We start from the raw sequence: 25,600 nt of genomic DNA on the forward strand, positions 1-25,600 counted from the left end.
TGGATTCACATTCGTCTGTATAAGAAAAATCCTTGTCTAACTAAATTTTAAGCTCACTGAAACACAGATGTTTTCCTTACTCTGTGTATACACAGAAGGTAGCAGTGAAATGGCAAGAGGCAATTAGCACTGCTTGAACACTGATAATGATGAGTAGCACTGCAGATCATCATTCAATGCAGAGCAGGTAGTTAACATACTATTTTCAGAGCCCCAGCAAGTCCAAGACAATTAAGACAAAAGATACTGAGCAAAAGGACACACTCTTCAGTCTTTTTATTAGTGTTTATTGTTGTTATTGTTATTCACACTTAGACAACTCAATTACATAAAGTGATTTATATGAAGAGCTCTGTATTGTTATCATAAGGTGAGAAAGTGTACACACCACAGTGAAATATTCTGTAGATACAATGATGTAGGACCTTTGATAGAAGGGATTATTTCCAAGAGTCTATGTACAAATAAAGGTAACTTCCATACTATATACAAACTTATATTCACAGAGCATATACTGATTCAGAGATAAAAGAGTTTCATCTAGTGAATAATGATCCATACACATGAGAAAAACTGGAATTTTCAGGGCGTTGCCTGGACTTGCAAAATAAAAAGTACATGACAATGTATTTTTTCTTTTAAAGTTTGAAATGAGTAAAGACGGGGGACTTCAGATTTTTCTTACAATAAGTTGAAAATGAGAGACTATGGAGTATGGAAACTAAAAAGTGGAGTAAACAAGCTAAAAAAGCTGTATTAGAAAAATAGCATCTGATTGTCAGTTATAACACATTAGTATTTTCACATGACAATACAGTGTCCTGATCTTGCCATCTTAAGTGACAGAAATAATTTCAACTCACTTAAGTCAACTCCCCAGAGTCAGGATTGCAAAATTAGAACTGTGCAACGGAGATCTTGATAATGGAAATTAACACAAACCCAAGTGAAATCCTTGGCGTTATGTGATTTTAATGGGGGATTAAATGAAATAGTTGATTTTTCTTGGATAATCTGACTCTGAAAACTTCTGGAAAAAGTGACAGAATTAACTCATCTCTTATAAACGTACTAAAACATAAGGAACTTCCTTTACTGTGATCTCAGTGGGAGAAAACATTGGAGTAGTAGAATGATTTAATTGTTTCATTGGGCCTGACTTTTTCCTGGGGTGAACAAGCATGGCAGGACTGATTCCCTGCTGCAAAGGTAGTGTGCAGCATTTTGTACAGCCCCACAGGAAAACTCAAGAGTATGAGGAGCAAACTCCCCCTGACATACTCACAACTTCACTAAGGCAAAACCAGATCCTGCTTTACTGTACATTTATCTGTCAGTATTTTACATTAGATCTTAAACAGAGACATGAAATTGATTCTTTACTTTAAAATTAATGATCCCCTTATTTAGAAAGCCCATACTAGTCTTCTGGGTTTTTTATGGCTTCTTTTTGCATTAAGACAACTATGTGACATAAAATAAAAATAAAAAAAATAGTAAAGTGCAAGATCTTTAAAAATGTGTACAAATAAATTTCTTTGTTGGGGTTGGTTTTGTCTTTGATGAGTGGTAAATTTACAATAAATCTACATGAATGTACAGTACATTTACCAGTCTTGAATTACTCAATCCTGTCCTGTGCCACTTCACTTATGGCTCACGTGGGAACGATGTGGCCAAGTGTGTGTCTGGTCTACCCACACTCCAAGTGGTTATGTGGCTTCTAGGCTGGGGCTGACCTGCACCTGGCTGGCTGGAGCATGGGCTCAGCGCCATGCTAATGTGATTACATGGCTTCTGGAGAATATATGGCTTGCATCCAGTCAGGCAGGCGCATCGGCATGGGAAAGCGCAAACTAGCTGCACCCATCCAAGCAGACAAGTCCTGAGATGCCATACACTGACCTCTAGCAACACACAGCAGATCTACAGGATGACTTGTCTGGACTATGGAACTCTGATCCATAAATGAATTTTGTATCTGATGGCTACACTGAATTGTGTAATTTCAATTTGGAAGTTAGTCTCCCCAGTCCCAGTGGAAATACTGATATTCCTGTAACTGATGGCAACAGACCTAAGAAGGGTAATTTTAACATCAACCAAGACTGAAACTCATTCCTGTTGGAGGACTGGAGCAGGACTCCTCTCTATACTGTTGAGTGCACTTTCTGCAAGTATTTTTCCAGGTACAAACTCTTCAATTTCACTTTCCAGGAATAGGAGGAAGACAAGAATCAGCTGCTCAAACTATGACTCTTTCTCAGATAGTTGTGTCATTGTATTTTACAAGAGGTAAAATTGTTTCCAAGAATACAAGTGAATGCAATTTTTCTCTTTGTACATAGCTCCCAGGACAATTAGGTTTGTTAGGCAACTGCATTTGTGAAATATGGGATCCTAAGATAAATGTCTCTATCTTGTCCAGGTTAATGGTAGAAATCTGTATTTTGTTGGGCCAGTTGTTGGAGAAGGGATTATTTCTTTGTTATAAAACCATCTGATACAGACTCATACTTGATTCAGAACAAAAGTTATATGGACCATAAGATGCTATTTTAAGGAATTACTGCTGAAAGAATACTAATTAGAAAACACTGTATATCCCCTTTTTTGCAAAATACATAATGAAGTAAAAGACAACCAGAGAAATAATCCCTTAAAAAACACCCAAACATTAATAGTATTTCTAAGCATCTATTTTTTCACTGCACTCAGATTAGCTACATGTTTAACTTACTGCTTTGTGGACCTTCATATCCACACACAACAGTACCATGAGTGACAGTGACCATAAACTACTTCGAAGTAGTATATGTGGAAATTACATGGTAGGTTCACTGCCGTTACAAACATTAAATGACATCTAGATAAGATTCCTTGTCACCCGCTGTGTTTTATGCTTCATGAAGTTTATGTAGTCAGCCACATCAATTGGATACATAAGCAGAAGCATACAGACACAAGAGCCTGTTTGCACTACAAGAAAGCACTACCTTTCAGTAAAAAAGTTAATTTAGAAACCACAGATCTTTGCTGAAAGATTTTTGCATGTCTACATGTAGTTCGTGAGGAGAACATCCTCATACCACACTTTCAATCACACTTTTATAGCATTTACCCTACAGATGTGACCAGGGTGGCTTCTGCAGAGGGAAGGCAGCATTTTCTTTTTTTTATTTGTGTGTGTGTGTGTCTGTGTGTGTGAGTGAGTGTAAAACAGAGAATTGCTGTAGGATTCCAATGGTATTTTGTACCAGTGGGGTCCATTCTCATATTTAATTCCAATGAAGTTAGTGCAGAAAACCTTTACAATAGGTTACAATCTGAACCATGATCCTACTCAAATACTACCAGAAATCCTTTCCAAAAATCACATCCAGTATTGGTTCTGTTCAGAGATAATGGTGCCACAGAGAGTTGGCTATTTAATCTGAAGTTGCATTCTTACCTTACTTACTGTGTTGCCAAGCTAGAACAGGATCCTTATAATAACACCAATTTTTCTCTTAATTATTCATTTATTCTTGATAAGGATTATGCAAACAGCAACATCAATTGAATAAGTGAGCACAGGCATACAGGCAGGGGGAAGAGGCTTCAACACCACTGAACTCACTGTAGAATTTGGGCAGTGTGCAGAACCAGATCCCTAGTGAAATCATTTAGAACTCTGAAGAAAATAGAAACTGAATTTTGACATCTAGGTGTGCAATGCTGAGAAATGTTCATGATCACACAGTGAAATAATTATGAACAATGAGAAACACTTAATGCTGGGAAATTTGCTGCCACTGTAAAATAGGAGTGTCGTAACAGGTGGTGTGCATTTCTGGCAGCACTGGGCCAGGACAGCTCATGGACATCCAGTCACTGTGTTGCAGCAGCTCTTGGCTGTTCACTCAGCATTCCAGCTAAAGATTGAACACCTCCTGCACAGGATAAGGGAGTAAGCTTCTCTCTCCATCCCCTTCCTCTCTTTTCTCTACCAGCCAGCACAGCTGTTGTTTTGTTATCAGAGCACATTGGCATGCAAGTATCTTTTAACATTTTACCACAGCAGCAGAAAGCTGCCTTTGTAAGTGGAACCATCTTTCACAGCCTGTTTCCATAGAAAGCACCACACAACTGAAATCTGTCCTATTACCTCTGGAGCTGAGCTACCACTGACTGCACTGCCCAACAGATGCAAGGCAGTGGGAGCCATGAGGTGTCTTATTCTGGAGGGGAAAAACTTATTTTTAATACCTTGCAAGATAAATATGTTGATAGAGACAAGCAGAAATGGGAAAGAAATGAGATACATTTTAAGACAGTATACAACTGCCATTACAGGATACCAGTCCTTAACCCTATACATAAAAGTCTTCCTTTAAGTTGTTGATGCCTGTTGTGGACTGAAATATTCCCACTGTGTATAGATTTTAATTAGTTACTATCTTCTCCCTACCTGCCCCCACTCTGCAGAGTGCATCAGAGTGCTCTTACAACTCTGAAGGTCAGGTAGGGCTTTTTCCTTTCCAGTATGGGAGTTGTTACACCATACTGGCATGCAGTAAAAAAAAAGAAATAAAGAAAAGGGAAGGGAAGGGTAATGGAGTAATGTCCTGAAAAGAGATCAGACTTCGGACTAGTTTCTTTATTTGAAATAAGTGATCAGTGAATCTGGATCAGTGAATCTGGGCATCTTAGTATTTTGTACACTCCCATATACACAGCCCTCTCATGATCCTGCACATACTCCTTCAGATCACTCTCATTCTGCTTACTTGGGAAAGGATTGCCTGTTTTGAGCATTGTCATCAGAAATAAAAGCAACTGCTGACTCCCCTGGAATAGATTATACTGTGGAGTCAGCTCTGTATTTTGAGACACATGTTTCTTTTGAGCTCAGATATTGGTTTATAGATTTGCTTAAGCAAGGTTGCTGTTCCTGTCAGTAGAGGGCACCGCAGGTATGTAAATACACCTACTTTCCATAGTGTACACTCCCAGGAACAAATGTTAAAGAGGTGGGTAGCACTATCGTTAAGACAGGTAAGGATTCTGGAGCAATGAAGGATCTTAAATACAACGACAAGTTTTTGCTCACAATGAGAGACGCTCACTCTAGAAAGCACTAAAAAAGCAAGAGACGTTGCAAATGTTTGGATAAGATTAAATACTGATTCTGCATGTAGGTCGGACTTAATACCTTCGGACAATATATGAGTAGCAGCCATTGTAACTCCTAGTTTCCTTCATTTTGTTCATTATTATCTCACTTTTTTCTTCATGATATCACATAATATTAATATTCCTAATATGAATTTTGTACTTTTTTCTCTACCATTGTTTTCTGTCAAGTCCTGACTCGCTAACCATATACCATTACACACAAACACATATAACAGGAAAACAGTAAAGGACAAAGAGGATGAGTGAGAAACAAACAGCATGGAGCAGAGAAAAACTGACAAGACAAAATGTGCTGAGCCTTCTGTTACACAGCTGTGAGCATGGCATTGCCATTGTGAGCACAATATGCATATTAAACAATGCTGAAACAGGTCACAGAAATGCACTGAATCTTCATGAACTCTAACTTTACAAAAGACTTGAACAAACACATGATTATTTGAAATAATTTCTTAACACCCATTCCAGTCCTCCCTTTTTTAAAAAATCATCCAAACTACAAGGAAGATGAACATTAGTTGTTTTCTCCCTTCTTATTTTTTGTTCTAGGTTGGGACCTTCTCCTTCTCTCAATATTTCAGTAAAAGGATGTTGCATTTTCACTCATTCCTGGGCTTCTTTAGACATTTACACTTCCAGCAATACCAAAGAATTTTCATGTAAGCTTCCTGCAGCTCCACTGTAATTAAATTGTGTTTCTCCTACCTAGTTTCAAGATTTATAACAGCAAATGTGAACTGCCCCAGCTTTGTACAACAGCTGGGGATCTCTTCCAGCAATAACTATATGTAGCTGTGAAGGTCCTTACACTCCAAGTATTAGTGAAAGCCTGTAAAATATATATTCACTTAGCAATTAGGCTGCCACTTTATAACTACTTATTTCTATTTTCTGTATAATATACTATGCATAAGCAAATTAGCCTTTTTATTCTGGCATGAAAAGGCAAACTCATAACAGCATCTGAAAGCCATTGGTACTGTTAATATTGCTGCATTAGAAAAAATGGTGTGTTCACATAGCTGTATGATGTCACTGCATGCTGCATTGCTATTAGAGAAGAAAGAGTATCCCCATTCTGGTCTTTGCATGAGAATGCAATGAAAATCTGCACCAGTTACAAAATGGTCAGGCATCGTGGCTCCTTCAGTGCCAGAGACAGAGTTTCTGGAACCTGAAGAGTTTTGCAAGATGTAAAAAACCACCATTAGCATCCTGCTGATTGCCTTTACAGACCTGTGATGCAGATGATCAAAACACTGATGAATTCACTGGCTTTGCTGAAATCACATCATACAAATCCACCCATATGAAGAGACATACAAGCTCTTCCCCATCTGTGACTCATGTACTCGGTGTACGCTTTCCATTCAGGAGTTTCAGCAGATCATCAGAAAAATCCCGTTACCAGGGTATGTGGGGGGGTGGTGCCTCCACAAAGTTAGTATCAGCACTCTCCTTAGAAGAGGAGAGCCTTAAGAACTGAGCACACTGTGTGTCTGTGTATACGACTACAGAGAACCACAGGCTGAGGAGAAGCAGTAACTGTCACTGTTTCCGTGCGTGCGGAGCGTGTCCAGTACTGGGCAGCGAGAATGTTGTGCAGCAAAGAAAACCTCAGTGCAGCTGAACTCAGCCCTTCATGTGTAACTGCACTGTCCAGCCGCAGTCATTCTTCAGCTCCTCGATCCACCCTTTGTGTAATTTTCTTTCTTTCACTCTTTTAAAATCAAGGAAGAGGAAATTTACAGATCTATGGGTTATTCTCAGTGAAGCTTTCCACTGTGGTTTTTTTTTTTGGTGTCTTGTTTTGGTACACATATTTCTTCTTTGATAAATACGTATGTTCTTGGGGTTTTTTTGTCGAGCACTTTCCACTAGATGGAGACAGGACACTGGATCACTTTGTCCTCCAGGAGGACACTGACGATCAGGAACACAAAATAAAGCCCAAACATGAGGAAACCCAGGATTTTATTCATCCTCCACTTGCAGGAAGCAATGGAGAGGATGACAAAGAGCAGCATGATGAAGAGGAGGACAATTGCACAGAACAGACCATTGCTGCTGACTGCCACTGGAGCAAAACTGTTAATCACAGCATACAGGAGCCATGGAAGAGGAAGGCTGTTAAGAAACAGAAAAAATAGTTTAAAAAATTACAGAAGACCAGAAAGAGGCACTAGAAAGTTTCTGGAGACAATTCAAAATACAACCAGAGGCTTCCTGCGTAAAGTGAGGCAGGAAGAGTTTCAACTCTTCTAATATGTACATAAATCTAACCTGTCAACTTGCTCATAGTTCTTGGGGAGAACACATGGGATTTACGGTCCCCACTCTTCCACTAGTTACACTGGTGAACTGTATTTCTCTTGGCTGCAAATCAATTGGCATCCTATCTGTGAGCAGGAAGACCTCATTCATTTGTTTCTGGATTTCACACCATCTGTGGGAGAAGCTATGCACACTCTCTTTCCAAGAGCATGCATGACAGGAGGATGGGTTACATAAAAACACGTCCTTGCCATGAAGAAATGGCACTCTGCAAGACACTGTCCACAAAATTTGGTCCTTAAACGCCTGAAATTTGGCCCTTAAATCCACATTTACTGTATAAACCTGTGTTCAAATGTGAACTTCAATTGAACTTCAGCTTAATTTTTATTTCTGTGTTTGCTGTCATTGCATTTCTCATCTCTCAAACCACAGTATGAGGTAATATCCCTTTGCAAGATGTCAAGCTGAAATAAATATTTAAGACTCTGACTGGAGCTTAGCAGGCTTAGAAAGCGTGAAGTGAGTTGTCAGAAGCTCACAACCTTAAAACTTCAAATAAGCTGCTCAAGAGAGAATAATTTATTACAGCTGCAGTACTAACTACACCAGTCTACAGCTCAACTGCGCCATTTCTGTTGTAAATATACCAAGTCTAGCAGACTGGTGCCGGACAAAACCATCTCTATTGGCAGGAAGAGGCTAAACATTTTTTTTAAAGTAAGAAAACATTGCAAAAGAGAAAAGTTTTGTAATGCACTCTATGTACTCCAAGTTGGAGCACATGGTTTTCATATATTTTGCAGGTTTTCTGCATATAAATATTATTTCAAACACTTCATGCTTCTGGATTAATAGAAAAAAAGGAGCCCAGTTTTCCTGTGTCTAAGGTACTGACACTTACAGATGAAGTAAAACAGACATTTACTATCTACTCCTACTTCAGGATTCCTTTTTGCACTGTGCAGTTGCTGGTATATTTTCAGCAGTGAAAACCATGATCTCTTCTATGATTAGGCTGTTTGGCACTATAATTATGACTAGTCTGCTCTTCTGTTTGAGTAATAGCAAGAAACAACCAAAGGCAGAGAAACTGACAGTATGGACATGATTCTCAGTACCTCTGTCCTCTAGTGTTAAAGATGGGAATGTGGCAATAAAGACAGAATATATCTGTGTACTCCCACACATTTTTCAAATACTGAGGCATAGATGACATTATTTCTGGACCTGATCTACCTTGGTCTCAAGGGTCAAAAAAGGATTTTGAATTCCAACCTCATGCCACACATCTTAGTGAAGCAGTAAAGTGTAAATAGCAAATTTCTGTACAATCTCATGTAGCTTCACATTGTCAAGAGCTATATAAAGAGTGCTTTTTGTTAAGAAAGAATTGCTTTGTAATTTGGGACTTGCCAGGTATATATAAAAAAATAAATCACATGTCAACAGCAGCCTAAACAAGCTACTCAAAACAGTGACATTCTGTTGTTATTACAGCAAACATGTTGAATACTGCAGAGGCAATGAATTGTTCCTGATCATCATTTATAAAGAAAGCTCTAGTATAAGCAAAATGAATGGTAATGGAAAGCAAACAGCAATCTGACAAAAGCATAAAAAGCTTTGAAATTCCTTCTTGGAAAAATGCTCTTGCTCACTTTTTAAAATGCAATTCACTTGCCTAGGCACCTCTGGAATGTATCAAAGCAAGAATCGGGGAACAAATTAATAACAATTCTGTCATGCAAATGTCTATAAACTTCAGAGCACTTGCCACAGTAACATTCATAGAATATTTGTATCACTCTCCTTTTTAAGGATTGCTGCTTGTGGGCGACACCATGGCAATGTTCTAACAACAAAAGACTTGTTTAAAATGGACACAATTTTCTTGCTGTAGGACTTACCCCACTGTGATGTCAAATATGTTGCTTCCAACAGAACTGGACACAGCCATGTCCCCCAGACCTTTGCGTGCTACAATAACACTGGTAATAAGGTCAGGAATGGATGTGCCAGCAGCAAGAATAGTCAATCCCATGATTTCTTCGCTAATACCAATGGTCTCTCCAACCTAAAAGGGTTTAAGGAAAAACAGAAAAAAAGTGTCCTGCAGTGAAGAAACATTTTCTGCTGTAAACCTGTTTAATCAGGAATATTATCCTGGACTTGCCGACTATCTTGAAGAATACCCAGCAAGATTGAAGAAATATTCATTTTCACACATCTCCACATGTATCAGGAGAGAGATAAGACTGTCACATAGAAGTATAAGTTATTGACAGACAGTTGCTGATAGCTCTCACGTTACAAGAATGATCAAGTCCTGTAGATAGGAGAACCACAGCTCTCTGAACTACTTTCCACTTTATGAGTAGTGATTTCCTTCATCCATAGTTGCAACTTCTAAAATAAGACACTACTCAGCATGACAGAGATGATGGACTCTAATTCTAAATGATCTCTCACAGTGCAAAACATAATGCAGGGCTTTTATTTTGTACCAGTATCACATCCTTACCTGGTGTGCCCACCAGACCATTAAGTAAGAAAAGAAGGCAATCCAGCTAATAGAGCCAAAAAATGTGAGAGGAAAAAATTTTCTTGATGTCTGAAACACAAACAAAGAGAAACAGTAAAAACCTATGTTGAAGGATGACATGCCATACTCTTATTTGCTTCTCAAAATGACAGTGGCTTGTCATTTCTTCTGATGACCTGTTCTGAGCAAGTATTCTGGTCATCATCAGATGACCAAAATACATTCAAGAAAGGTAAGAAACTGAATTCCTACACTGGTATATATTTACCTATGCCTCATTCTTCCAAATGCTTCAGTTATAAAATAAGACCTCATAACAACTTTTATGATAAATGGCAAATTTTGGGTTGTCATTTGTATCATAATTTGTTATGATGCAGTTTGCATATGTGTTTAGCTGAACAGTGGTTTGACTTCTAAATTTATTAATAATTTCATGCTTATTCAGAATGAATGTTTTCAAATTGATAAAACAGGCATCCATACCTTTCCTTCACACATTAGTGACTTTGTGCAACACCTTTCACAATCAGTGTAACAAAGAATGCATATGGCAGAGCTAAAAACATACATATTGAAAATTTATTATGGCATTTACTTCTCTCTATTACAATAGAAGATCTGCTAAAAACATATTTTCCATGCTTTGTTTTGTAGAGAAATTTGTTATAAAAACATACAAAACACAGTGAGACCCTTCAATGAATTAAAAATTCTACAACACTTAAGTAACTTAATTTTCATTTTCATTGTCTCCCTTACTAATGTCAAATTTTGAATAGGTAGTGTTCTTGCAGCCAGTGAATTGGTTATACTCAGATTAATGATTTATTTTGGTTTCTGTTCTTCCCAATCTTTTAGGTTTTCCATATTTCCTGTTGACTAACTAACTGTTACTGACAGGATCTATGTAACAAAAACAGATCGAGTTAACTACTAAAGAAAGGAAACAGGACTGCAGTACCGCATCAGGCAATCACTATCTAAATCAATTTAAAATTACATTTGTACTGTGAATGAATTCTACCAGTCTTGAATGAAACCATTATCTTTATGATCATGGACCTTCTGAACACAGATTCCTACCCCAGATGATTTCTGACATGTGACACTCAGAATCTACAGATTTTCATGATAAGCACTAGGACTGCCTGTGGAAGTAAGTTATATCACTCTGAATACCTGTTCCAGCTGTTGCTCAGTCCTGCACTACTTCTTCCTTTAGGTCCTTGATAAATTCACTTCCACTCCAGAATTTTTATGCCTGCCTTCACTGCAGCTCACACCACTGCTGCACCAGGAGACTCATTAGCTTGGGGATCATTCCTAGGTGCTGTGGGAGTAGACAGCATTGCAGGGTTTTCCCTGAATGTGACTTTTGGAGAAAAAATACTATTTGGATTTTGCCAATTTACCTTGCTCAAGCCATGTCAAATACCTCTTTTTTAGGGAGTTACAGAACTGCACAGCCAGCTTTTCTTGTATAACAAACACAAGAGGCATTTATATAGAACAGCCTCACATTTAGGAACTGATTAGCATGGCAGAACAGGGTGGCTGTAGACTAAGAGGTGGTCAGTGAGTTGGGCTGGCCATTAATGCTGGTCAAGCAGGAATGTCATTGTCTTGTCAGCTGAACCAGAAAACACTGAGGCTAGTCTGCAGCTCAATGAAACTGTGTAGACTCTTTCTGCTGACGTAACTGGAATGAGATCAGGACATTACTGGTGGGAAAAAACATAAAGTCAGCAATGGCAATTGTGCACACTCAGTTACAGGATGGGACAAATAGGAGGTCAGTATCTGCTCCAGAAGCAGGTGCAGCTGTAGTTTGAGCTACAGAATATTTATTCACTCCCTGTGTGCACTTTGCATAATGCTAAATGTCCTCCTGAAACCTGAGAATGTAAACGTTGACTAACATGGCCTGTACTACTCCACAAGTGAATATACACAGGAACACATATTAAAAATGTTACAGACAATGAGCTTATAATGTTTAAACCTACTCAGATGGACTTTTAAGTTTAAAATGAAAACTTTATATGCACTGGGGGACAGAAGACCTTAGTGTGAAAAGGAACATAATTTGAAATGAACACAAAGATGACTTTTAAAATAGTGATCTGACATCAGTGGGAGTAGATCTGAGTCTGGTAGGGATGATTCTAAACAGGAACTTCCTTTTTTAAAACTAAACACCTAGCACTTCTCTTTTTTTCACCATTCTTAGTAGCCAACTCTTTCAACTTACAACATTTTTTGTCTTCCTTGTAAAAACCGGGATTTTTTGGGAACATATATGGTGAATGACATGAAGCAATACACTTATCATAAAATCTGCACTGAGCACCTTGTAGCAATGCAATTTGAATGATCACTTGACAACACTCAAGATACAAGCAGACACTGGCTTACACAAAACTAATACAAGAGCTGTACTGACCAGTAATAGCTCTCTGATACTGTGATTATATATATATCAAATGGTTCTTGCCCAACAAGAAGACATTGCCTATCTGAATCAGACACCCACGTAATTCAGATGGCTAAGAATTATGAGTCAGTAACTTTGCAGCATGTGTACTCCTCTTCTGTCCTAGCTAATCATCTCCCACTAAAATTAACTGTTAAGCTGCAGTTCAGGACTAAGAGTACTTTAATAGGCTTAACACTTAAATTACCTATTTTAAAATGGGAACATTTAAACTCAAAAAGGGCAAAATTTGAAGCTTGTACATTTTACAGATGGTGAAATCCTCCTGGCTGCCAGGGCACTGCTGACTCATATTCAACTTGCCATTGACCACGACCCCCAAGGTCCCTTTCCACAGCACTGCTTTCCAGAAGCTCATTCCCCAGTCTGTATGAACATTCAGGGTTGCCCCATCCCTGGTGCAGAATCTGGCACTTTCCCCCCACTGAACTTCGTCGGGTTTGTGATTGCCCACTCTTCTAATTTTTTAAGGTCTCCCTGCAGGGCCTCCCCGCCTTTGAGAGAGTCAACAGTTCCTCCCAGTTTTGTGTCATCTGAAAATTTGCTCAGTATCCCTTCCAGTCCTGTGTCCAAGTAATTTATGAAGATGTTGAAGAACACAGGGCCAAAGATGGAGCCCTGTGGAACCCCACTAGTCTGGTGTTAACCCATTCACTGCTACCCTCTGTGCTCGACCTGTGAGCAATTGCTCACCCACTGCATGACCTGTTTACCCAGCTGTATGCTGGACATTTTGTCCAAAAGGATCTTGTGAGAGACAATATCAAAAGCTTTACTGAAATCCAAAAAGATTACATAACTGGCTTCCCTTGATCAGCTAGGTGGGTGACCTTGTCATAAAAGGAAATCAGGTTGGATAAGTAGGACTTTCATCTTGTGAAGCCATGCTGGCTCTGACCAGTGACTGTGTTGTGTTTCAGATGCTTTTCAATATTTCTCTGAATAATCTTCTCCATAACTTTAACGGGCACTGAAGTGAGACTGACAGGCCTGTAGTTTCTGGGGTCCTGTTTCTAGAGGTGATTGTCCCTGCTCTGCTCGGTACTGGTGTGGCCTCACCTTGAACATTGTGTGCAGTTTTGGGCACCACAATATAGGAAAGATATTAAAATCTTAGAGAGCGCCCAAAGGAGGTGAACACCATAGATGCTGCTATCTAATTTGCAGATAGATGAAAACTTTAAAAAGCCATAATGAGAATGCTGATTCGTTTTCTGTATGCTGGGTTTTATTATAGAGTATAATAACAATCATGCTCGTTTTGTAACTAGTAACAGCATTCTTTTGAGATATATCTCATTGTAACTCCCTAGCTCTCTGAAATACAGAGAGCTGCCAATTCTAAGCATTTACCTAGAAGAACTGGTCAGAGACAGCAGACAGCAATATTTCTCTCTACCTCTTTTGGTAGCTGTTGTTATGGTTGCCTTGTAAAGACAGAGTACCTAGCTTATTACCAATTGGTTCTTTTGTGATCCTGGTAGCAGACAAACAAGAAAAGCCATGGCTCATTCAGTTTGTATCCTATTTTCCTTTAACAAAAGAGAAAGTATTTTCTAGTTTCATTGTAGATTAGATGGATTAGTACTATTCCTGTCCATAAATAACCTAAAGGACACTTTTTTTAAATACATTTCTGTATTTATTTCACACCAGTGTCTGAAAAACAGGACTATAAGTAGAAAAAATGATCCAAATATGAAGGCTTTCTCCTAAGAGCTTGATCCTGAAAGGTAGTGAGTACTTAATAATTTGCAAGGTAACTGTTTTAATTTTAGCCAGTATTATTACCAACATCTTTAACAACCTGAATGATTCATATATTTGAATGTTAATAAATTTATCTGCATTGAAAAGTTTGATTTTTCTTTCACACTTAACAGTGCTTAATGGATTACTCAGAACTGGCTCCTCTAACTGGATCTGTACAGGAACATGTTGTCCTTGTCCCCTTGGTAACAGTGCATCTCTGTATGGCAACAAGAGTTCATGGAAGTTGTAACACTTTGTAATGAGAATTTGCAGAGTTAAAGTGAACTCCCCTATACTCCAGTGACAGCAGGACCAGAGCCCCGATAGCCATTTTTCTGGCCTGGACCGCAAAGGTTGGACAGTGGAGTAAGGTTATAACTAAAGATGTGGTGTTCAATATCTGCTCCTGACCCCCTTGGGGCACCTTGGTCACATAGTTTTTCTTTCAATCTTCCAATATCTGTTACTGCAGGAGGTGGACAGTTACATATGTGACCTTTACAGAGCCATGAGGGAATAAGCTATTAGTACAGGAAAAATACCTGTTACTGTTCAAAACACCTGAACAAAAACTTAGGTACAAAATTCCCCAAGGGCATATGTACCCCCAGGATACTGCCAACAACATAATTGATGTTATAGTAAGGATTTTAATACATACTGGCTTATTGTCAGCAGGTGTTATTAAGGCACTAAACACATTAAAATATCTCAGCTAGTGAATCAGCTGACAGTTAGCTGAACTAATGCATAATCTACTCTAAGTATATAAAAATTTGCATATGTGTACACCAGAGCATAATAAGGCAGCAGTATTTTGCTAACTTTAGAACTGGAGACCTAGTCGATGAAATAAAATTTCTAATGCTTCTAGGTTTCATGGAGCTACATATAGCTTGGTATAGTACAAGTAAATGGAAGCAAACCATCTCCATTATGTGGAGATAAAATATGCATTCAAAAAGAGACTCTACGAGGAAAGAAGAACTCATTTTTTGAAAACTGGACATCCACAGAGGATGTCAAAGGCTCCATACAGTCTTTCCAATAAGTATATATCACAAAAGTGTTCACTTTATATATCCTCATGCTAATCTGAGCATTCTGACTAAAATTACTACGCTTGTAAATAAAGCCTCTGATGGTAGGCCTACCTAAAAAAACCTATTTAAGTATTATTTTAGGTTTGCTTTAACTTTTGCCTCACAGATTTAAATGAAAGTTGTTTTGTGATACACATGCTGAACTGTGATATTGGGCTTTGTTTTTATTAGGAAGGAATCAGTGGGGATAGCACACAGACATAAGTGAGAATATTTTAAAAACACACTAATGAAGCATACTTGAAATTTTACATAGTTTATGCAATCATCTGGTTAATTCTTTGACAGTAATGTTCAAAGTAAGCAGCTTGTCATACTCATACAGCTTCTTACCTCTTCTGCTAATACTACATGTAATTGCAAACTACATTTTTTTTTTTGTATAAAAAACTACTCTTTTCAGCAAATGAAGTTTTAAAGCTCTGTTGTCCACTTGCCTATCTGGCATATACAACTTCGCTTATTTTTCTGTGCTATGGTAGGGTATTTTAGCTGCAGGATGTCAGGATGCCAGTTCTATTGTGAACAATACTAGTGCTAGTAATAATCACATGCATCACACAGTTGCATGCAACTTGTTGAGATAGTCACTTTCCAAAACAATTATTTAAAAAGCTGTTCTCATTTGTACAGTACAGAATATTGGATAAAGCTACAGGTCTACTGATGTTAACTTCAGATTTTCAAAATAATGCCCATACATATTTCTCATTCATTTTGGACCAGATTATGAAAAAAAACTTACAGGTGTGGTTTTGAATGACAAAAGGAAGGCATAAATACAGAAATAAACAATACTGACATTCATTTAGTATGCTCTCTGTTACCAAACAAAAGTGATTAGCAGAGTTGTTTGAAATCTTTAAGAAAAGGAAGCTTAAAAATTGGAAGAGAAAATGTCACTTTATAGCCTTTAAAAAACCTTTATGTAAAAACAAATCAGAGGTCTTATTTTAGCTTCTTTCTTGCGCTGAATTGCAGGTTTTTAGCATTTCCATTTAGGAATGGAAAGTTTTTCACTGTGCATGAGGAGGAAAAAAGAATTCAGGATGTTGACTTATATGCTGTGCATCCCACTCTTGCAGCAGTTTTAAACCTGTTTTTGATCCAGAAAGGAAAAGAGATTAAAACACTACTACTAAAGTTTTTTTAGCTCTTGAATTTCTCTCTTTTACTTTCCATGAGCCTTCTTAGTCAGGTATATGTTTTGTATATGTGAGTATAAAACCGATAGGGCTTGGTAACTTGTCACAGTAAGTCCTTTGTTGTCAGTCTTACATTACTTAAAGCTGTGTTTGGGACAAAACTAGCAAGTATTTTACACATGAAGGGACTTACATATATTGTCCTAGTATGAAAATTACAAGATGATAAGTAGAAGACAAATGTCTAGTAGAACATGAATTTCAGAGAAATGCATATCGTTATATTTTAAAAAAGGAGAAAATTTAGGCAGTCTAAAATCTTTCCAGTTGTATACTTTAGGGCAATGAAGATGGACAGACTTATTCAGCACTTATGTGATATTCAGTAGAGATTCAGAAATACAGATGTGAAGGTCCCAAAGAAGTTCTCAGACCTTTCACTTTATGTTCTAAAATATTATGAATATAAATTACAATCTTTATAGAGCTATTATCAACCAGTTGCTCATAAGCACCCATTTGCCGTTTGAAGACTGATACTGTTACATCTTCTTCAAAGAAGAAACTCTTAAAAAAAACCTGTTAGCTCTATTCTTACATAAATCCACTACAGTACTTTCTTGGCATTTAGCTAGAGATCTACCCTTTAGTGTAGAACATACTGCAATAATGCAACAGCTGTTACTTACAGGTTTTCTAACGTCTGGTAGGGTAGCCCACAGTGGAAAAACAATGGGAAACACAAAAAGATAGGTGAGCTGCTTGCGTCGGGTTTCAGGCCAAGCCAGGCTGAGAGGCTGCTCCTCATCCTCTTCATTCTGTAAGAAAAGCTGCAGTGAGCAGAATATCAAAGTGGATGAATGAGATTAGGGATTCTTGCAAAAGGAGTTCTAAGAATGGTGTTGTGTTGCAGTGAGAACCATGGACTCTGAAAACATTGCATTAACACCACACCCACCTAACAACGTTATTTAGAATACAGTAAAAATTAATCTGTCCAGACTGTGAGGTATCCCTGCAGCACAGGCTGCCTAAGGACATATATTTGCGGCTGGTCCCTTGGGATGCACAGAATGTTTCTGACAAGTGTTCCCACAGCTCTCCCTTGGGATGTGGGCTAGTCTAGTCAGGGGTTAAGATACCTGTAGGCAGCATCAAGCCTGGCCATACAATACAGATGAGAGAAAGAGGGGGGGGGGGGAGAGGGAGAGAGGAAAAGAGACAGTGTGCGTGTATAGGTACATGTACACACTTTCACACACATAGATATGCATATAAATATTTAAACGTGCATATAGATGTATACATATCTAACTTTTTAAGCTTTTGTGAGTAACTTAAAAAGTTACTATATAAATATGTGTCTGTATATGTACATATTGTTTTGTTCGTAGGATCATTGGGTAATTCGGGCTGGAGGCACCTGTGGAACTTCACTGCTGACCTGGTGTGGTCAGGCTGGACTGCTCAGGGCTCTGACCAGTCAAACTGTGAAACCATCAATGATGGAGATAGCCCAGCCTCTCTGGGCCCCAACACCATCGCTGGGCTGTCCACATGAGGAATAGGCTTCTCCTTGTCTCCAACCAAAGACTCTTGTGTTTAGACCAGCCACAATGCAGCAGTGTTCTTAACAACTTGGTGCTAAAACTAAAGACATTCCTCTCCTATTGATGTAGCTGATTTTCACATTGATCTCTATTTATGTGTAAGCTGCCTACCTGTTACAGAGTAGATGTATAGGAACCGTCTCCTGTGAGAAAACATTTGGCTGCCACACACTTCTCTTTCCTTAGACTGCTCCTCCTAACAAAATGGAGCCCTCCCAGACTGACAAGGAAGCAAGAAAAGTGGGCATGATTGAAGCTTTTGCATGCATGTATTGAAATAACTTTAAACTTCTAATATAGGTAGCCGATGTCTCCAGAATTGCACATCTATCTAACACATATCACAGTGTAAGGCAACTGAAAAAATGGCCTAAATGGTTCTTTCACATAAATGTGTGTAATGCAAATGGTTAATCCTGTGGAAAGATTTCTAGAGAGCTCAGTGAAAGCTAAACAAGTCCAAAAAAGAGCACCTGCTGAAAACTGTTTGAAAGCATGAGAAGTATACAACAACTTCTTCGTGTAGTGTTCTTGTTTTTTTTCTTTTGAAAAAAGATAGCAATTGAGACAGCTCTGCAATAGGCATGTTATTCTTCCTATAGATTTATAATAGGTTTTTTATAATAAGTTTCTTATAATAGGTTTCTTCTGTCTTAAGATTGCTTACATAAACCTTATGACAATGATATATGAAGCAAACATTTGAATGACCACATCAGTTATTTTTTTCTAAGCAAAAGAGTTATTGATGAAATGTCACCATATGTTGGTATTGTTCATAACTTTTTCTACTTACTGCTAATTTTGACTAAAGAACTGGTCTTAGTTATTCCACTATTATGAACTCTTGAATTGTTCAAATACCCAGCTACTTGACCTGATCAGCGCCTAGAAAAGCAAGCCCCGTTCTTAGATCAGAATCTTCCACTCTGACAGTACCATCTGACACTGATGGTGTCAGGTGTCAGATAAATCCCTATTTATCTCTTGACACATTGACACATTGACATTGCAGCTACTTTTGAGTTATGCATTGATTTCAACAGAAAACCATGTATTGTTAATCCCTATACTTTGTGAAACTTCCAATTTGCATGACTGTAAGACAACAGTAAAGTGAAAAGGTCGAAAAGGTCATAAAGATTATAATATTAAAAGATTTTTAAAATTTCTCACACTCAACACAGTACTTTAAAGGCTCCTGAGCAGCTTAAGAGGCTAGCTTTTGCCTTTAGCTTTCAGTTCTTCACTGAAGAGGACAACCTATGCTTCACTGCTGCAATCTGCTGAAGCCTGACTTTTGGGGAACTGTGCTAGAGCAGGAGTTAGTGCGGTTACTTCCTGAAAAACAAATCCATTCCTTTTCCATTCTGGTAGATGCTACCGGGGTGGGAAAATCAACCTGAGATGGAGGCTCAGCTTTGAAATATGATGACTGAGATAAAACTGGGGTACAAAAGGACAGCTGAAGGGTTGCCTAGGTCACTCTTTCTGAATGGCCCATGTGTAATTCAAGCAGCAAACTCAGCTGGAATAAAGTTCAGTAAGTGCTGCATCAACAGCACTGAGTGGCAAAGTACTTCCTGAATTGCCATCTTTAGAGATTAGCCATGATTAACAACCCTAGTTAATCACAACACAACTTTACATTAATCTGAGCTTGCATGTGTGTCTGAAAAATATACAAAATGCAATGTCTACATTGGTTCATGTAGGACTGTACTATACTCACTCTACTTCAACACCGGGTATCATTCTAGTCTCATGGCTGTGTCAAATACCATTGGATGTGCATGAGCACACAGGCAACATGAGTGGCTGTAGCAAAGGACCACAAAGAATTGCTTTTGTAGACTGCCAGATATCTCCTGAGAAACCTTGATCCATCTTTTGAGATCTTTTCACCTTCCAGTTGTCCTACCTCATCCTTCTCCCCAAGACAACTATCCCCAAAATATAAGGCCAAACTCAAGCTCATAGTGCAGACAAAAGCCTTTTTCTTGCTAGTTTAACTCCATGATGCATTACAGATGCTACAGAGTCGATATTCATTTCCTATTTTGTAAATTGGATTTGGCATCTAATTTTCAATGCTGACCTTCCAAAAATCAGTGGAAGTAAGGAAGTTCAAAGTATTTGTAGATCTAGCTTCCATGAATTTCAATGCAATATTGAACTATCCACTGAGGTTTAAGAAATGAATGGGAAAAATTCTGGCAGGTCTAAAAACACACAAATGTGAGTGTCATGCTGTGGACTAAGCAGCAGTGGTAGAAAATGACTCAGCACAGATTTACGGCAGAGATTATGTGCACTGTCAGCGGCTCAGCCTATCTGCAATGTACATACTGAATATGCATTATCACAATTTGTAGAAACTAATACTTCAACTATAGTTTTGATTTATTTTAGTCTGTATGATGAAAATTCAGTAGTTGCTGAGGTCCAGGCAGACAACACCTAGAGCCTTTCCCTCATCTACTAAGTGTGTCAATTCATCATAGAAAGAGAAGAGGTTGGTCATATTGTACCTGCCTTTCACAAACCCATGCTGGCTAGACCTGATCCCCAAGTTGTCCTGCATATGCCATATTATCGCACTCAAAATCATCTGCTCCATGACCTTCCCTGGCACCAAAGTCAGACTACCAGGCCTTTCGTTCTCCAGATCCTCCTTCCAGCCCTTCCTGTAGATGAGCATCTCATTTGCCAACTTCCAGTCAACTAGGACTTCCACAGTTAGCCACTACTGCTGGTAAATGATGAAAAGTGGCTCAGTGAGCTCTTCTGCCAGCTCCCTCAGATCCTTGGTGGGATCCCATCTGGCCCCATAGACTTGTGTGTGTCTAAGTGGTGTAGCAGGTCCACTTTCCCTAACCTTTTCCAATTGGATTACGAGGGCTTCATTCTGCTCCCCCTCCCTGTCTTCCAGCTCAGGGGGCTGGGTACTCTGAGGACAACTGGTCTTATTATTAAAGGCACAAAAGGCAGTCAGTACCTCAGCCTTTTCCTCATCTGTTGTTTCCCCATGCATCCAATAAAGGATGGAGATGGTCCTTAGCCTTACTTCTGTTGCTGATGTATTTGTAGAAACATTTTTCGTTGTCTTTAACTTTAGAAGCCAAATCAAGTTCTAGCTGGGCTTTGGTCCTTCTAATTTTCTACCTGCCTAACCTCACAAAACCCTTGTAGTCCTCCTGAGCTTGTCCCTTCGTCCAAAGATCATAAACTCTCCTTTTTCTCCTGAGTTCCAACCAAAGCTCTGTTCAGCCAGGCCAGTCTTCTTCCCAGCCAGCTCATCTTTCAGCACATGTGGGCAGATTGCTCCTGCACCTTTAAGGTTTCCTTCTTGAAGAATGTCCAGCCTTCCTGGACTCCTTTGCCCATGAGGACTGCCCTCCAAGGAACTCTGGCAACCAGTCTCCTAAATAGGCCAAAGTCTGGCCTCTGGAAGTCCAAGCAGCAGTTCTGCTGGTCCCCTCCCCCTCAGTGCTCTGAAAAGCAAAACTATTCATTTCTTTGTCTCTGTGCCCAGGATGGCCTCTGACCACCACATCTCCCACTAACTCTTCTCTGTTCACAAAGACCAGCAGGTCCAGCAGGGCACCTTCCCTGGCTTTGTGTGTCACAAAGTTGTCTTCCACACAGTCCAGAAACCTCCTGCACTGTTCCCTCTCTGCTGTGTTGTCTTTCCAGCAGACATCTGTTAAGATGAAGTCCACCACAAAAACAAGGTCCAGCAATTGTAAGATTTTCCCAGCTGCTTATAACATATTTTTGTCTGCCTCTTCATCTTAGTTGGATGGTTTATACTAGACTCCCATCAGGATATCTGTTTTGTTGGCCTTATCCATAAATACTTAACCTTTTAATCATCATCATCAAACTCTAGAAAGCCAAAACACTCCCTAACATACAGGGCTACCCCACCAGCTCTGCTTCCTTGCCTATCCCTTCCAAAGAGTTTATAGCCATCTATTGCATCACTCCATTTGTGTAAGTAAGCCCACCATCTTTATGTTACTGTAATTATATCACAGTTTTCCATCTGCAAAATGGCTTTATATGCACTTTAGTTGGGCTATCAGTCCTGTCACATTTTTGGAGGAAGAAGCCTTAATTACTATGTGACTGTTCCATTGTTCTTTATGGATTGACAATGCTTATGTCTTTGATGATGTGTGGATCTTCATCCACTAACTCCACTGAGATGGCTAAGATGCTGTGTGAATTAGTACAGGGACATCTCAAATGTGCTCTGGTGTACTCAGCACATCATGGAGCAGACTGAAGGACCTTACTAGCACACTGTCCCTGAAACACTGGTGTGCCACCCTTATGCTTATCTCTAGCGTGCCTGGTTTTATCCCTTTCTTCCTTCAAATGCAGTTTAAAGCTCTTTCAATGAGCCCTGCTAACTCTGATCCTTTTGCCGCTTTGAAACAGATATATCCTGTCTCTCACCAGCAGGCCCAGTGTTGTTTAAACCAATGCATGATAAAAACCCCTAAATTCTGCTGGTGAGACCACTCTTGGAGTCAGTTACTGATCTTCTGAGTCTTCCTGTTTTGTCCCTCATCATTCCCTGCAACTGGAAAAATACAGGATAACTTGTGTTCCTCATCACTTAACCAATCATTAAAGGTTTAGACACAGCTGCATTAGAGCTGTGCCTCAGCAACCTCACAGTAAACAACATCCTCCTAAATATCTAATCTAAACCTATCCGATTTTCTAATTTCCCAGTAAATTCTTCCAAACAGAGGAAATGATGGCATGTTTCACATTATATATACAGTGCAAATATATGGCGACATTTTCATCCACAACTATTTTGTTTATAAACAACAGCTTATAGCAAATTCCATCTGCCAAAGTCACAAGGTAGTCACTCCTAGCAAACATCAGAAAATCAGTGTCTCCGTGGAGGTTTACACTCATATTACTTTAGGAAAAACAATTGCTTTTCTGGCACAACGTTAAACAGAATTTTACACTTTTTTTTCCTGATGGTAGGACAAAATGGAAAACAAGTACAAAAAACCACCTCAAACTTACCAGATATAGCAAATCTGCCACTGTTCACCAGCTAGTCTGTACTGTATAACAGCCATAGCATATAAACTATAAATACCATATTCTGAGAATTATTCTGTTAGTCCAACTAAGCTGAATAGCTAATCTGTAAATTCTCATGCTTGTGCATTCTGACTGCTGATACAACTAATCAATAAAGAATTAGCATTAGGACTCCAGAAGAAAGGAAACTGAAGACAGGGACTATTTGCAGTTCAATTTGCTTATGTCAAAGTACAGATATTGCATGACCTCTAAAGTGACAATTTCTTTTTTTACTTGATAGAGCTGCAAAAGACTGTGCAGAGGTTTTTTTTTCCTTGTTTGTTTGTGTTTGGTTTTGTTGGTTTGGTTTGGTTGGTGGTGGTGGTGATGGGGGTTTTTGTGGTTTTTTTTTTTTTGTTGGAAATGAGCTCTGTACAACCCAACTTCTCACAATGAGTGAATTAAGAAAAAGTTATGCTATCTCAAATGTTCCCTGTCCCAGAGGTATTTGGTGATTTTCAGAATTGAGGTTGATTGTTTTATTTAGGAGGGCAAATCTCACATTAATTTATTTCACTAGAAAGGCAGAGAGTATAGGCAATTGGAGTCCTACTGTGAACAGCCTCAAATCTCTGCTTTATGTTTCTTTTCTGTAAGCTGAATCACTCATTTATCTTCTCCTACCTCTCATTTGGAAAAAACTATGTGAAAAAAGGTGAAATAGTAAGCTAGTACAGCAGTATGTAATTTCTACAGGGTAACTAAGATAGAAAGTCACATCCTTCCTCATGAACTCTTGAGTAAAATTCAAGCAGGGAGTAAAGTTAAATCTCTGAGCTTTCAGAATGCATTCAGTATATCTGGATATTCTCCTTAGGGCAGCTAATTTGTGCTAATCCTTGCTGTACTGTGAACTCAGTGAAAGGAGCTACCTTATGAGTGAACCTTACGGGAAGGAGAAAGGCTCAGGTAGATATTTGGTCCAGATTCTGCTATTGCTGCTTGTGTCCTCTTGGGATCTTGCACAAATAGGTAAAATCACAGCTCCCAGAGCTTATATGCTAATTTTTATGCCCATGTTACTGCCAGCACTCTCTGGGGAATTTGAAAAGTAATATTCAGAATGTAATAGTCAAAACTGCAGTCAGCCCACCAGAAGATATAACAGCTATGGTATGATGGAGATAATTCTGAAGAATAAGCCTTTGTCTTCATGCCATTTTTCAATATCTTAGTTTTCAAGTAAGTCAAACTGCTAAACAGCAGAAAAAAATGTGGAATAGGCAGCTGAGTAGCCTTGGAAATATAAAGATCAATTCCTTTTCATGGCAGCACCATTCTCTTTAAGTCACAAAGAGCTATACCAGCAAATAAGATGCAGACATTTACTTTAGACCGACTGTGGCAACTGAAAAAATGTTTGGGTTTAGGAAAATAATTTTTTTATGATGAATCAAACAAATACTAGGGATACCAGAATGCATCATGGCCTTACAACAAATGCTGCTCTAATCTTCTCCATTCTGTCTCTATGAAATAGAAATGTTTAAGATAGCCCAGAATAATACACTGAGATGGAGAATGCAATGTTATTCCCACTCACACCATACTAATTTGATGCAAACAAAATTAGTACTCTAGGGCAGGGGAGTTATGTCCCCACCAGCACTCTGTCCTTGCTCTTTGGTGGGGAAGGCAAAAAATGCTCTACTAGACTGTTGCTCCGGTACGCAGATTAAATCCAATGAAAACAATGAAGCCTATGTGGCAACCTTCTACGACATACAAATTTTCTTATATTTCCATGGAAAAGTTATCTCTGACATGGTTGGCATGTAAACATTTTCCAGTGGGGTTTCCACGGAAACAGGAAAAACTGTGCCCATGTGTACATATGCATGTGTGTATGTGTGTGTGTGTGTGTAGGTGGGAGGAAAAGGTGTTATCTTCAGATTGGAAACTATTTTTAGGTAAGCCACAGGTTAAAACTACTATCAAATGCTTGTTAAGAATGTGGTGGGGATGGGGCAGGGATAAGGGACACAACTGGACTTCTCAGAAGGATCATTCTCTGAAGGACACCCTATAAAATGAGATACATTTAATGACATACTAAGTATCTTTAGTCTTCTTTCCTTTTCTTACACATTCTTGGTACCACTCTGAAGTTTTATGTAAGAATCTTCTTTGTGGCAACCTGCTAAAGGTTAAGAGACAGAATGCCATAAGTAGAACAAAATCCCCAAGGAAGATGCAATATTCAGCAGAAGGGAATTTCTGGCTGCAAGTAAAGTAGTAATGTCTTAAAGACCTTATGGTGGGAGGAGATATTACTCCCTGCTGTGCTGGTTAGGGGATGGGACAGAGGCTACAGCTGTCTGTCCTTCTAAGCTGATGATCCCTGTTTTATCAAAGTGTAGGATATTGGCTGCTGC

General features: G+C 38.8%; 1 protein-coding gene across 4 annotated transcripts in view; it reads right to left on the reverse strand.

The window, feature by feature from the left end:
- Positions 1 to 25,600, reverse strand: part of SLC24A2 (solute carrier family 24 member 2) — a 151,814-nt gene that overhangs the window by 37,383 nt on the left and 88,831 nt on the right. For 3 of the 4 annotated variants that reach the window (XM_064643147.1, XM_064643145.1, XM_064643146.1), the window contains 4 exons: positions 17,184 to 17,312; positions 9,977 to 10,066; positions 9,363 to 9,529; positions 262 to 7,305 (listed from right to left, as the gene is read on the reverse strand). In XM_064643147.1, coding sequence (XP_064499217.1) covers positions 7,056 to 7,305; positions 9,363 to 9,529; positions 9,977 to 10,066; positions 17,184 to 17,312 — 636 coding nt within the window. In that variant the 3' untranslated portion in view covers positions 262 to 7,055. Of the gene's footprint in view, positions 1 to 261; positions 7,306 to 9,362; positions 9,530 to 9,976; positions 10,067 to 17,183; positions 17,313 to 25,600 lie in introns of those variants that run through there. The other variant, XM_064643148.1, reaches the window with a different exon arrangement.

This window comes from Pseudopipra pipra, chromosome Z (genome assembly GCF_036250125.1).
Source record: "Pseudopipra pipra isolate bDixPip1 chromosome Z, bDixPip1.hap1, whole genome shotgun sequence".
Taxonomy (NCBI): Eukaryota; Metazoa; Chordata; class Aves; order Passeriformes; family Pipridae; genus Pseudopipra; species Pseudopipra pipra.